The 13,766-nt window shown below is 42.4% G+C and overlaps 1 protein-coding gene across 1 annotated transcript in view; it reads left to right on the forward strand.

Annotated features, from left to right (window-relative positions):
* The window catches only part of LOC121269985 (ammonium transporter Rh type C-like), a 29,960-nt gene extending 16,498 nt beyond the window's left edge, over positions 1–13,462 (forward strand). Inside the window, exons 10-12 of the mRNA XM_041175203.1 lie at positions 7,780–7,853; positions 9,928–10,021; positions 11,374–13,462. Of these exons, the coding sequence (XP_041031137.1) occupies positions 7,780–7,853; positions 9,928–10,020 (167 nt within the window). The 3' untranslated portion in view covers position 10,021; positions 11,374–13,462. The remainder of the gene's footprint in view (positions 1–7,779; positions 7,854–9,927; positions 10,022–11,373) is intronic.
* Positions 13,463–13,766: the final 304 nt, after the last annotated feature.

The raw sequence follows: 13,766 nt of genomic DNA on the forward strand, positions 1-13,766 counted from the left end.
TGACAGAGACAGGAATGCCAAAGGCTCAATCCCAAACTGGGAAAGCAAATGTTATGCATGGTTGAATAGCTTAAGGATGCTGACTGTCGAGGCTTACAGGAGTGGAGTGAAAAGAAAGACTTGCATTTATATAACACCTTTCACTCCCACTAGATATAGCCCCTCGAGCCTGTTTGATCTTTTAATGAGAGAGATCATGGCCAATTTACATCCATTTAGCTGCCCTGCTGTCCTTGGCCAGTGAAATTCGATCTATCTCTGATTTAAATTATTGATTGAGCTGGGATCTGCTGCTTTTTTGAGGGAGGGAGTTCCAAGATTCTGCCACCTTTTGTCTGAAGTTGTGTTTCCTAATCCCTCTCCCGAATAGCCTGGCCATGGGTTTAAAAGTTATATCCCCTTGTAACAGATGCCCGCCTATCAGTCAGTCTCCTGCCTGGTCCATGTTCACTCTATCAAATTGCCACTTAACCTTCTGTATTCCAGACAGTATAAATTGAGTTTATGTAATCTTTCCTCTTAATTTAACCCATGGTAGCATTCTTGTGTATCTGTGCTGCACTTCTCCCAAAGCCAGTATAACCTTTCTAAGGTGCACTGCCCAGAACTTTACACAGCACTCCAGGGTTTCATATAGCTGTAGACAAGCTTCCTTCCTTTTATATTCTAGCCCTGTATAAAGGCCAAAATGCTATAAAGCATTTCAATTTACCACTGCATTTTAGTAATCTGTGTACATGGACATGTATAAATCTGTCACAACCACCATTGTTCCTAGCCTTACATGATTTAAAAAAAAATACATGGATCTATCCCTTCTTGGTGCAAAATGACCTCACTTACTGTGTTGAACTCCATCTGCCACAGTTTTGCCCACTCGTTGAAGTTGCATTTAAGCCACACAAGTTAATTCTTATGCTCCATGCATTAGTATAGAAAATTCTTATTTGGACAAGAGATCCTAACATATCCTCCTGTCTTTCTGATATCGTTTAACTCAATGTATTTCTTATTAGTGCAGCATGTATCCTTTTTTTTAAAATCATGTTTGCTTTCTGTTTATTTAACAGTTGAATTTAGAGCTTTTTTAATTATAGAATCATAGAACAGTTACAGCACTGAAAGGAGGCCTTTTGGCCCATTGTATCCATGTTGGCCCTTTGCAGGAGCAATTCACCTAGTGTCACTCCTGCTGTAATTAACTTTAGTTACTTCAGTATTCCTTTTACCTGGAGCATCTATGTTACGGTTTGTGATCTGAACTCTGCTTGGAACTTCTTTAATCTTGAAATTATCATTTAAAAAATATATTTTTATGACTTTTGCCAGCTCATTTATTAGTTTAATGTCATTTTTACCACCCTAATTATCTGTTCCGCTGGGACTTTGACTCCTTCAGGTACAACCCATCCCGATGGTACAGCTCCCTCCTATCTCAATACCGGTGACCATGTCTCAGGAAGTGGTACCCCTCTTTTCCGGACCACTCCTTCAGCCACATGTTCACTTTCCTAATCTGTTTGTCCCTGTGCCAGTTTACAGGTGGCTCAGATAATAATCCTCAGACTGCCATCCTCAAGGTCCTGCTGAAGTCTACTCTTTCCCATGTCTTTAATCCCAAATTAACAACCTACCCCCCCCCCCCCCCACCGCCTTTCCAGTCACCTCAAGACACCCCTTACCTGGCACCAGGTAAGCATCATACCTTTCAGAACTACTGATCCTGACTGCAAAGGATGCCAACTATCCCCCAATTTTCTAATTGCTTACTACAGCATTAGGCTTTTGCTCCTCTTCCATTTGGACTGGCGTCTAATTCATAGTGCCAAGGTTAGCATGCTGTCCATGCCTCCTGCAGCCTTCAATCCTTATCCTCATAGATAGCAAATGCCCCAAACCTATTAGTTAGGTCCAGTGTCTGTGGGGCCTCAATCTCTACCTCTTCTAGGTTCCCCTACCCCGTTGACTGACAGTTACACATTACCCTTCCTGCACCTGTGATTTCTTCTTAAAGTGTAACACAATACACTACTTCCCAGGGTGGCATTCTGGCTGGATTTACAATGTGAATCCCTGCCTCCAGTTCCTCCTGTGGACATTGGATATATTATGTAAAATTCACATGCGGATGTTTAAATAAATTATCATAGAAGGGGCGTTTCTGTAAATCTAAGAGTGGGTGTATTCAAATGAACAAATTCCAGTTCATGCATGTCTTCTACTTGACAGGGTGAATACAAGGATGGGGTTTCCACTCGTGAGGGAGACTAGAACCAGTTGACACGGTTCAGGAATGAGGTCTCCCTTTTAGGACTGAGCTGAGGAGGAATTTTTTTTCCTTCAGAGCGTCATTAGTCTGTGCAATTTTCTCTCTGAGAAAGCAGTGGAGGCTGGGTCACTGAATTTGTTCAAGGCTGAGTTGGACAAGATTTTTGATAGACAAGGGAGTCAAGGGTCATGGTGAGCAGGCAGGATATTGGAGTTGAGACACAACCAGATCAGCCATGATATTAGCGAATGGTGGAGCAGCCTCGAAGGGCCAAAAGGCCAACCCCTGCTCCCATGTCCTATGTTTATGTCTCAAAGTGCTTCACAGCCAATGATATACTTTTGAAGTGTAGCCACTGTTGTAATGTAGGAAACACAGCACCCAAGTTGCACACAGCAAACTCCCACTAACAGAAAACCATGTTGACCCTGCCTGATTGCATTGAGATTTTCCAAGTGCCCCACTATAACCCCCAGCAATTTCTCTAAGACAGATGCTATGCTTGATGGCCTGTATCCTTTCCATCTCCTTCCTTTCTTGAATAAAAGAGTCACAGTTTTTATGATTATATATTGAGGGATAAATATTGATCAGGACGCTGGGGAGAACTTCCCTGGTCTTACATACGAACATATGAATTAGGAGCAAGAGTAGGCCACTCAGCCCCTCGAGCCTCCTCCCCCATTCAATAAGATCATGGCTGATCTGATTGTAGCCTCAACTCCACATTCCGCCTAGCCCCAATAACCTTAGATTCTTGACTAACAAGGTAGTCAATCTGTCTCTGCCTTAAAAATATTCAAAGACCCTGCCTCCACCACTCCCCAGGGAAGAGACCTCCAAAGACTCACTAACCTCTGAGAGAAAAAATTTCGTCCTATCTCTGTCTTAGATGGGAGATGCCTCATTTTTAAACTGTAACCCCCTAGTTCTAGTCTCTCCCACTAGGGGAAACATCCTTTCAGCATCCACCCTGTCTAGACCCTCAGGGTATTATATGTTTCAATAAGATCACTTCTCAATCTCCTAAACTCCAGTAGATACAGCCCAGCCTACCCAACCTTTCCTCATAGGCTAACCCTGTGTCAGAAATATCAGTCGAGCGAACCTTCTCTGAACTGCTTCAAACAAATTAAATGCTTTCGTAAGTAAGGAGACCAAAACTGTAAACTGTACTCCAGATGTGGTCTCACCAATGCCCTGTAAAGCTGTAGCAAAACATCCCTACTTTTATATTCCATTCCCCTTGCAATAAATGACAACAATCCATTTGCCTTCCTAATCACTTGTTGACCTGCATAGTAACTTTTTGTGGTTCATGCATCAGGACACCCAGATCCCTCTGTATCTCAGAGTTTCGCAATGTCTCCCCATTAAATAATATCCAGCGTTTCCATTCCCATTTTCCCACAGTATACTCCTTCTGCCAAATGTTTGCCCTCTTACTTCACCTATCTATGACTCTTTACAGAGTCCTTATGTCCTCTTCACAACTTATTTTTCTGCCTATCTTTGTGTCGTCAGCAAATTTAGCCACCATACATCAGTTCCTTTATCCAAGCCATTGATAAAAATTGTAAATAATTGAGGCCCCAGCACTGATTTCTGTGGCATTCCACTTGTTACATCTTGCCAACCTGAAAAAGACCCATTTATCCCTACTCTCTGCTTCCTGTTAGCTAACCAATCCTCTCTCCGTGCTAATATATTACCATCTATACCACAAGCTCTTATTTTGTGTAGCAATCTTTGATGTGGCACCTTACCAAATGCCTTCTGGAAGTCTAAGTGCAGCACATCAACAGGTTCCCCTTTATCCACATTGCTTGTTGCTTCCTCAAAGAACTCCAATAAATTAGTCAAACACAATTTCCCTTTCACAAAACCATGTTGACCCTGCCTGATTGCATTGAGATTTTCCAAGTGCCCCACTATAACCTCTAGCAATTTCTCTACAACAGATGCTATGCTTGATGGCCTGTATCCTTTTCATCTCCTTCCTTTCTTGAATAAAGGAGTCACATTTGCTATTTTCCAATCTGTTGGGATCTTTGCAGTGTCTAGGGAATTTTGGAAAATGAAAACCAACAGCCACTTATTTTTAGATCCTAAGATGAAGTCCATCAGGACCTGGGGACTTGTCAGCTGTTAGTTCTAATAATTTTCTCAGCACCCTTTCCCTATTGATTGTTCAATTCATTCTCCATTTCCTATTTTTCATTATCAATTCACTATTTTCACTCTCCAGAGGACCAACTTTCACTTTACTTTTTTTCCTTTTTAAATACCTGTAGAAACTCTTACTACCTGTTTTAATATTTCTAGCTAGCTTTCCCTCATAATCTAGTTTCTCCCTCCTTATTAATCTTTGAGTCATTCTTTGCTATTCTTTATATTCTGACCCACCTTCTGACCTGCCACTCATCTTTGCAGGATTATACACTTTTTCTTTCAACTTGATGCCATTTTTAACTTCCTTAGTTAGCCACGAATGGTGTGTCCCTTCTTTCTCACTTGAATGTATCTATTCTGAGTATTCTGAAATGTCTCCTTAAGTGTCTGCCACTGCATCTCTACTGATCTACCCCTTAACCTAATTTTCTAGTTCACTTTAGGCTGGCTCTGTCTTCATGCCCACATAATTACCCTTACTTAAGTTTAAAACACTAGTCTTAGATCCACTCCTCTCCCTCAAACTGAATGTGAAATTCAATCATATTATGATCACTGCTATCTAGTGATACCTTTACTACGAGGTCATTAATTAATCCTGTGTCATTGCACATTACCAGATCTAGTATAGCGTGCTCTCTGGTTGGTGCTAAAACATGCTGCTGTAAAAAACTGTCCTGAAAACACTCTATGAACCCATCATCCAGGCTACCTTTGCCAATCTGATTCACCCAATCTATAAGCAGATTAAATTCACCCGTGACTATCGCCGTACCTTTTTCACAAGCTCCCATTATTTCTTCCTGTACCCCCCATCCTACAGTGTGGTTACTGTTAGGGAGCCAATAAAGCACTCCCCCAGCTTCTTCTTACCTTTACTATTTCTCATCGCTACCCAAATGGATTCTACATCTTGGGGCAGAATTTTGCCCTTGGTGGGCGTGCGGGCCCCACAGGCTCGGTGTCGGGCGGACAGCCGACCCCCACCACCAAAATGGGGCCTGCCACCATTTTGAGTGGGCGGGCCAATTAAGGCCTGCCCAGCAGTCTGCCCGACGGGAAGCGCTATGTACTCGCTGTGCGGGGGGGATGGGGAAGGGATTCCCCAACTGTCAAAGTGCGCTCTTTCATGCATGCGCGCACTGCTCCCTGAGGCAAAGTCCTGTCTCAGGGAGAATACTGACAGCTAACAAAACACCAAAAATAGAAAAAAATTAAAATTATTAACATGTCCCCCCTCCTGTGACAATGTCACACGAGATGGGACATGTTCATAAGAAACACATTAACTTTATGAAACTTTTTAAAAACGGGCATGAAACCTCATCCCGCCAGTGGATGAAGTTTCATCAATAATCAGAAGCCCGCTGGGGCTCCTGGTCTGCCCGCCAGCTTTAAGGTTGGACGAGCAGATCTTTAACTATCTTAATTAGCCTGTCAATGGCCTTAATTGGCCATTGACAGGTTGGTGGGCAGACAGCTGATTTCGCTGTCCACCCACCTTCCTGAAAATTTAAAGGGACCGGGATGATGTCGGGAGTTCCTCCTGACATCATCCCGCATCATTTTCCCCTCGGCGAGCGGGCCCCGCCCCCAAATCGCCGACAGGAAAATCCTAGCCTTGATTTCCAGAGCTGAGTCATCTCTCTCTATTGTACTAATGTCATCCTCAATTAAAGAGCTACCCCTCCACCTTTTCCCGGCTTCCTGTCCTTCCTAAATCTCATGTACCCTTGAATATTCAGGTTCAAGCCTTTGTCATCCTCCAGCCATGTCTCTGTAATGGCTATCAGATCATATATATTTATTTCTATTTTTAACTTCCAATTTCTCTATGCTGTGTGCTGTTCGCCAAGCCTGTGGGGATGGTTATGAGAAACTGAAAGTAAGCTGGTAGCTGCAGACATTCTTCAGAATAGTGCCCTGGGATCTTTTACATCCATCTGAGCAGACATTTGGGGCCTCAGTTTAATGCCTCATCCAAAAGACAGCACCTCTGACAGCACAGCACTTCCTCAATACAGCACTGGAGCATCAACCTTGATTTTTATGTTCAAACTCCAGAGTGGGACTTGACCTCAGAGTCTTGAGTCTGAGGCAAGAACGCTACCAAATGAGCCAGAACTGAGTATGAAAGGAATAACCTGTGCAATTGTACACTAGCAAAGGGCCAGTTCTTTCTGGGGAGAGAAAGTGTACATCTGATGAAATGACCTTACGGTGACAGAGATATCATAGAATAGCTGCTCCGAATACAGTATCCCCAAACTGTAGAAACATACATTAAATTCAAGCCTTTTGTTCAGCAGATATTGGTTTAATTGCATAAACATGTGGATGGCACCATGGTATGTTTGCAACACCGCTTTGTGTGTCCATTAGCAATATGGAGAAAAGATTTGTCTAATTTCATTAAGGCATTGCACCTTTAAGAAACCACAACTGAGTCTCTGAAGCCACAATCAGATCGAAAAGATTGGACTTTGGCTGCCACCTTGTGGTGTTTCTATGCTATTACACAATAGCGTAATTATGAGAACCTAGAAGAAATTTGCTTGGTGAAGGGGTACATCACATTAAAAGAATGAGTAAACATTGTTATTTAATGTATTCTCTGCCTGAGATAAGATATTCCGATCTGTAGAATAACAGACTATAATAACAATGCTAAAGTATCACAAGGTCCAGGAGCTCTTTGACAAGATTGCTTTTGGATGTAAAAGTTCATCTGATTCTATTCTTCCTGATACCAATCCTATCATCTTCCCATTACTGCTAACAGCTATAACTCTTTTAAGTACAAACATGTTTCCATCTGTTCCTATTCAGATGAAGTTACATTGTTTCGTAGTTTGCCATTGTGAGATTTAAACTCTTGATACTCTTTTGAGTAAACATGTTTCCATCTGTTTCAGATGAAGTTACATTGTTTCATAGTTTGCCATTGTGAGATTTGAACTCCTGATCTTGGGGTTACAAACCCAGTACCATAACCACTTGGCTATTTTTATCTAGACTCATCCACTCTTCCTGCTAACCAGTTACAGCTGTTCTTTATGCCTCTGTTTAAGGAAATTCTTCTTGCTTTCTGCCCCTTCGCAACCTTAAGCTTGTATCCTCTGGTGATGCGCTATCGAGCAGAGGTTGCAGGATTGGCAGTCTGGCAGGTTGGGTTAAAAGAAGATAATGTTTTTTTTAAAAACATTTTAGTCCATTCCTTTATTGCCACCTAAATAGCCCATTGTAACAACCCCCTTTGCAGCCCTGTCATCCTGAGAAAGTTTAACAGTTCAAAATTTGAAAGTCACTGATTGTTGTTGATTTTTTTTTCCCTGAAGGTTTTATTCTGAAGTTGCCGTTCTGGGGTGATCCATCAGATGAAAACTGTTATGAAGACCAGGTGTACTGGGAGGTAAGTTCCTGAGGGCACATAAAGTAATGGCAAAGCTGGAGTTGTGGCTCCTTATCACTGACACTGGGAGCTGTACCTCATTTTGCTTTTGTTGGGCTATCAAGTCACAACTACACAGAAAGAGACCTTTTGACCTATTGGGTCCACACTGACCATCTGCAGAGCGATCCAGTCAGTCCCATTCCCCCACTCTAACTCCGTCGCCTTAATTTTTTGTAACTGAACACATTTAAAAGACACAAGTTTGTCTTTTTTGCCATATATGCATCCGGAAGAGTTAACGAGTAGGTCGATTAATGCTTTAAGTGGAAATATGTTTCTTTTTGTGTGATTTTTTTGGTGACTAGGCCCTTGTTAGTCCACTGCCTCAGTTAAGTGACTGTTTCAATAATGTTGAATGTTGTTCATATTCCTGATGTTTCAGGCACAGTGACACTCACACATTATATAGATGGCTGCTTACCATAGTCGTAAATTCTTATTTGTATAATTAGAATAATCTCCCACTCTAATTCCTTCTTTCCTGGGACATTGAAACCCCTGGAACCCCATGTGTCAATCAAGCTCCCCTTCATCCTGCATCCTATCTGCTTAAAATCAACATTAGCTAATCACCGCTTTCCGGCTTCTCTACCATTCTTTTCAACCTTGTGCTGTTATAAAGATGAGAATGGCTGAGGGAAGTCAGTCAGCTCATCTGTATCACTCTTCTGCAGAAACCTACAGTCCCTGCTCCCAGTTTAAATTTTTATGCCTTGATTGAGTAAATAATGAGAAATTGTAATCCAGTGGCAGAAGGATTGGTAACCAGGAGACACAGAATTTAAGACAAAAGAACCAGATGTGTTAACAGGAAACTTTTTAAAAAATAAAACAAATTGTTGTGATCTGGAATGTGCTGTCTGAAAGTATGGTAGAAGCAGAACCAGTTGTCACTTCCAAAAAGAGAATTGGATGAAGCAAAACAAATTACAGGGCTTTGGAGAGAGAAAAGGGTAATACGATTAATTGGATTACTCTGCCAAATAGCCAGCTCAGGCACGATGGGCCGAATGGTCTCCTTTTTTGCTGTATTATTTTGTGATGATGCCCAGTTAGCACCATGTAATTTCCCAGAGGCAAAAACAGTTCAGATCAGTACTCGTATTTCCCAGTTTTTACTGGTGTTCATTTTAAGGTATACAAGACCAATTCGGACCAGTATTCTTATTTCCCAGTTTTTACTGGTTTTTCTTTCTGGGTTCCCAGGGCTAAATAATTCAGCCTAACCTGATACCTAAGTTAAATTCACTACTTAATCCCCATCCACCACCCAGTTATGAAACCTCACTGATACAGTAGCAGAGGCAGCCTCGAGCTTTCCAGTTTGGTAGCCCCAGTTTACGTGGTACATGCATCAAAATGTTTGCTGGTAACTGAGGCTATTTTGTTATCTTCAGGACAGTCTTTTGCAGGATTGCTGATTTTAAAGAAAATCTCTAAATGCAACTGATTCCCTTCCAAGAATATAGGCAAACCCAGAATGAAAGAAATGAAAGCAGAAAGTACCAGTGAAACTCAGCAGGTCTGGCAGCATCTGTGGAGAGAGAAACAGATGCCAGGATTTTCCAGTGGGCATCGTTGTGGGCGGGATGGGTAAATTTGGAGGGCAGCCAAAAGTCAATCGACTTATTGTGCTCAACATTAACTCTGTTTCTCTCTCCACAGATGCTGCTGGACTTGCTGGGTTTTTCCAGCACTTTGTTTCTATTTCAGATCTCCAGCATCTGCAGTATTTTGCTTTTATTATACTGTAATAAAGGAAGACTATTCTGCCCATCAGACCCATTCTGTACACTGCCCATGTATGCCCTACCCAATCATGAACATTACTCCATTTATCAAAGCTCCTTCCACAGCCCGATGATTTTGATACCTAACAAGACTCTAGCTGGTGGTCAGGGAGTTTAAAAGCCTGAAAGTGGTTGAGAAAAATGTTGTTTTGTCAATGAAATGAGACCTCTGCAACTCAGGTTATTTGAGACAAGATGGTTTCTGCTCTTTTTAACTCTTATCAACATCTTTGAATCTATAGGTGCCAAAGGAAGAAGAATCTGCATTGTACAGTGTCCAATATGTGAACAACTCACCCACAAAATCTACTACAAATAGTGACACTCCACAATGAGGTGAGCTATGTGTTCCATCCCAGAAAGCCAGCTGAGGAAGGAAAGAACTGGAGCCTATCTTTACGTATTTTTATATTTACTTACAAAGCTTTTGTTTTATATTTATTCTTTCATGGGAAGTGGGTGTCACTGGCAAGACCTGCATTTGTTGCTCATTCCTAATTGCCCTTGAAGTGAGTGACTTGCTTTCAGGGGGCAGCTAAGAGTCAACCACATTGCTGTGGATCTGGAGTCACATGTAGGCCAGACCAGGTAAGGATGGCAGATTTCCTTCCCTAAAGGACATCAGTGAACCGGATGGGTTTTTAACAATAATTGATGTTAGTTTCATGGTCACCACTACTAAGGCTAGCTTTATATCCCAGGTTTATTCATCTAAATTCCACCAGTTGCCATCATAGGATTTGAACTCTTATCCACCGAACATTAGCCTGAGTCTCTGGATTATCAGTTCAGTGACATTACCCCTGGGCCACATAGTGATAACTTCTTCCTTCCTGCAGACTTCAGTAGAGAGAAAAAAGTAGACAAAAACACAACTACTTACTTTTATATAGCAGCTTTAACATTTTGAAACATCGTATGGTGTTCCACAAGAGCATATTATAAAACAACTTGTGACACTGAGCCACAGAAGGAGCTATTATAGGTCAGATGACCAAAAGCTTGGTCAAAGAGGTAGGTTTTTAAGGAGCTTCTTAAAGGAGGAAGGGGAGGTAGGGAGGTGGAGAGGTATACAGGGAGGAATTTCAGGGCCTGGGCAACTGAAGGCACTTAACTGGGAATGCACAAGAGGTCAGAATTGGACGAGCACAGATATCTTGGAGGGTTTTGGGGCAGGAGCAGATTACAGATAGGGAGGGGCAAGGCCACAGAGAGATTTGAAAAGAAGGATGAGAATCTTAGAATCAAGATGCTGCTTAACCGGGAGCCAGTGTAAGTCAGTGAGCTGTGAGTTAGGTCCCAGGTGGCAGAATTTAGGATGACCTCTAATTTATGGAGGGTAGAATGTGTGAGACCATCCAGGAGTGTGCTGGAATAGTCGAGCCTAGAGATAATGAATGTATGAATGGGGGAAAAGAAACAAATTTCTTTGAAAAGTGAACATGGAACAGTACTGAGCATTTACTGACCGAATAAACGGCTGCAGCTTCACTGGCTCACCACAAGGGAGCGTTGTTCAGCTCTGAACTACATAGGAAAAGCAATAGAGAAGGAAGGACATGGGGTGAAGGGTTAAGAAAAATAGTCTATAAACTGAGAGGAGATTGGAAAAAAAATGTGCCAATTTGAATTATCAGCCTATTGAAGATCATTCTGCTTACAAAATGATTATTTTTGTGTCTTTTTAGCCTGTTTTAGATCGCATGTCGTGATTGATTTTATGAAGCATTTACAGAAAACATAAAAAGAGCTTTGTCAGATACCTCTGTGCTGATCAGTACTGAACAACAAGTAAAAGCAGCACCTTCACTGAACTCACCCAGAACTGTGCAATATGTCTTCCCTCACATTTCTACGCAAAAGCCTGTGGGTGATGGAATTCTTCTGGAATGATCTGGCAGGGGCCAGGACCATCTCCATCTCTTCAGCTACACTTACCAGGAATGTTTGCTTTCACCTTAGGGCTGCTGTGTTTCCTTGAGTGATTAGCTTTTCAAGGACGGATCCATTCGGAACCAGAGCATCGACTGTCACCAGCAGCTCTCTTGATCCCTTTTTTTTTGTTTTGTAGAGTCCCCTCTGATTTTCCTCCTTGCCTCTACTGAAGGATCTAACTCTTGCTGGAGTGCAGGCAGCAGCCTGTTCACACATGGGAGGCCACACAGTGAATGTCAGAAATTTATACAGTGCCTTTCACCACGTCAGAGCGTTCGAAAGCACCTCACGGTCAATGAAGTGGCTTATCTTTTTCTAAAAGGTGTGTTCACTGTTGTGATGTCGGCCAGCCTGCTTGACCGAGACTGAGCCCAATTTTGTTCTCATGCAAATTCCACACACATTACTCTTCCCTAATTACCACTGCCCTAACGTCAAATTTTATCATAGAACAATAAACAGGTGACAGGAAATCAGCAGCCTGACTTGCACCTCTGCAAAATTCCATGTCCATTCTGTTTAAAGCATCTGTTAATTGCGTATTCGTTGTTTTCCATTGAGTGACAGTGAATAAGGATCAGTGGAAGGAACCTTAGTGGATTTTATTTGCCCTCCCCCTGGATCAGACCAGGAAGGCCAACCTGATTGCAGTATAGCTGGTCTGAATGAGGTCAACTGACTCAGCGCCAAGCAGGTCTCTGAACACAACACTTTCCTAGCCAGTTCTATACCAGATATTCACTGAGCCATTGGCATCAGCACCCAGATCTGGGTCTAATCATTCTGTTCCTCATAGTCTGCAAACCCCTTGGGAATGTTGTGTCTGCTGCTATATATACAAATATATGGATTCGGAGCAGGAGAAGACCATTTGGCCCCTCGAGCCTGTTCCGCCATTTTGATACGATCATGGCTGATCTGATTGTGGCCTCAGTTCTACTTTCCTGTCTACTCCCTATACCCTTTGACCCTCTTGTTAATCAATGAATCTAACTTAGCCGTAAAAAATATCCAGTGACCCTGCAAGATGCAGGTAGTTATACAGTTGAATTCGGAAATTCAACTTGTCCAGACACAGCATTCCTGCCCCTTGTAGGCCCAGAATTTCCTGGATGACACGTGTATGTAAATTACACCAAAACTGATGTCAGTTGCTGTGCCCATCTTGCCAGTTTGTGGGAAGTGAATTTGTGTGCCAAATTTTCCACTGAGCCCGTTCGCCTGATCACCTGATTGTCACAGAACAAGTGCAAACTCAAGAGTGTTGCCTCACATTCGAATTATATTCAAAATGGCTGGACAGACAGTGGTAAATCTCTAACCTCAAGCTGGTATCTGGCTGAGTCAGAACGGAGAGAAAGAGGATGCAGAGTGGCTACCAGCAGTTGAGGGCTGGGAGGGGGGGTTGTGCAATGTTCTCGTGGTGGGGAGGAGAACGCTTGCTCCTCCTGGCTTTTGCATGGAGTGTTTACACCCCCCTGCCTCATCTGGTGGGGCACACTCTGTTCAGACCACAGTTAATAAAGAAATTGAGGTGCTAATTGGGATCCCCTGACATTAATCAGCATTTATGAATCAGCGCCCCCAACCCTGCACACAACCCACCCCACCTCCTGCCCCTGAATCTGAGGGACACTTCAACCAAAATCAGTGGCAATAAACTTTGGAGATTGGCGGGAATAGAATGTGATCAGCCATTCTGAACAGGAAAAGATAAAATCCACCCTCCCTAAATGGTTGTTTTGGACACATCCTGTTAAAGTAGATGGAAATTATGCACCTGTGTGCTAACATGTTTTGCTTTGTTGCATTTTTCTTTTCACCAAAGATGGTAATAAATAAAACGGAGTTCTTAACCATGTTAGCCTTTGATGAGTGGAACTAGTTGAGAAGCCCAAGTGTGATTACTTCTATTTTTTAGAAAGCCAAAATTGAACAAAAGGTAGAACTGGATCTTTTGGAACTGGATCATATGGTTCCATATGACCTTCTTGATAATTACATTTTTTTTATTCTTTTATGGGGCGTGGGTGTCGCTGGCTAGGCCAACATTTACTGCCCATCCCAAATTGCCCTTGTTCAGAGGGTATTTAAGAGTCAAACACATTGCTGTGGAGTCTGGAGTAACATGTAGGCCAGACTGGGT

Source organism: Carcharodon carcharias, chromosome 26, assembly GCF_017639515.1.
Source record: "Carcharodon carcharias isolate sCarCar2 chromosome 26, sCarCar2.pri, whole genome shotgun sequence".
Classification (NCBI taxonomy): domain Eukaryota; kingdom Metazoa; phylum Chordata; class Chondrichthyes; order Lamniformes; family Lamnidae; genus Carcharodon; species Carcharodon carcharias.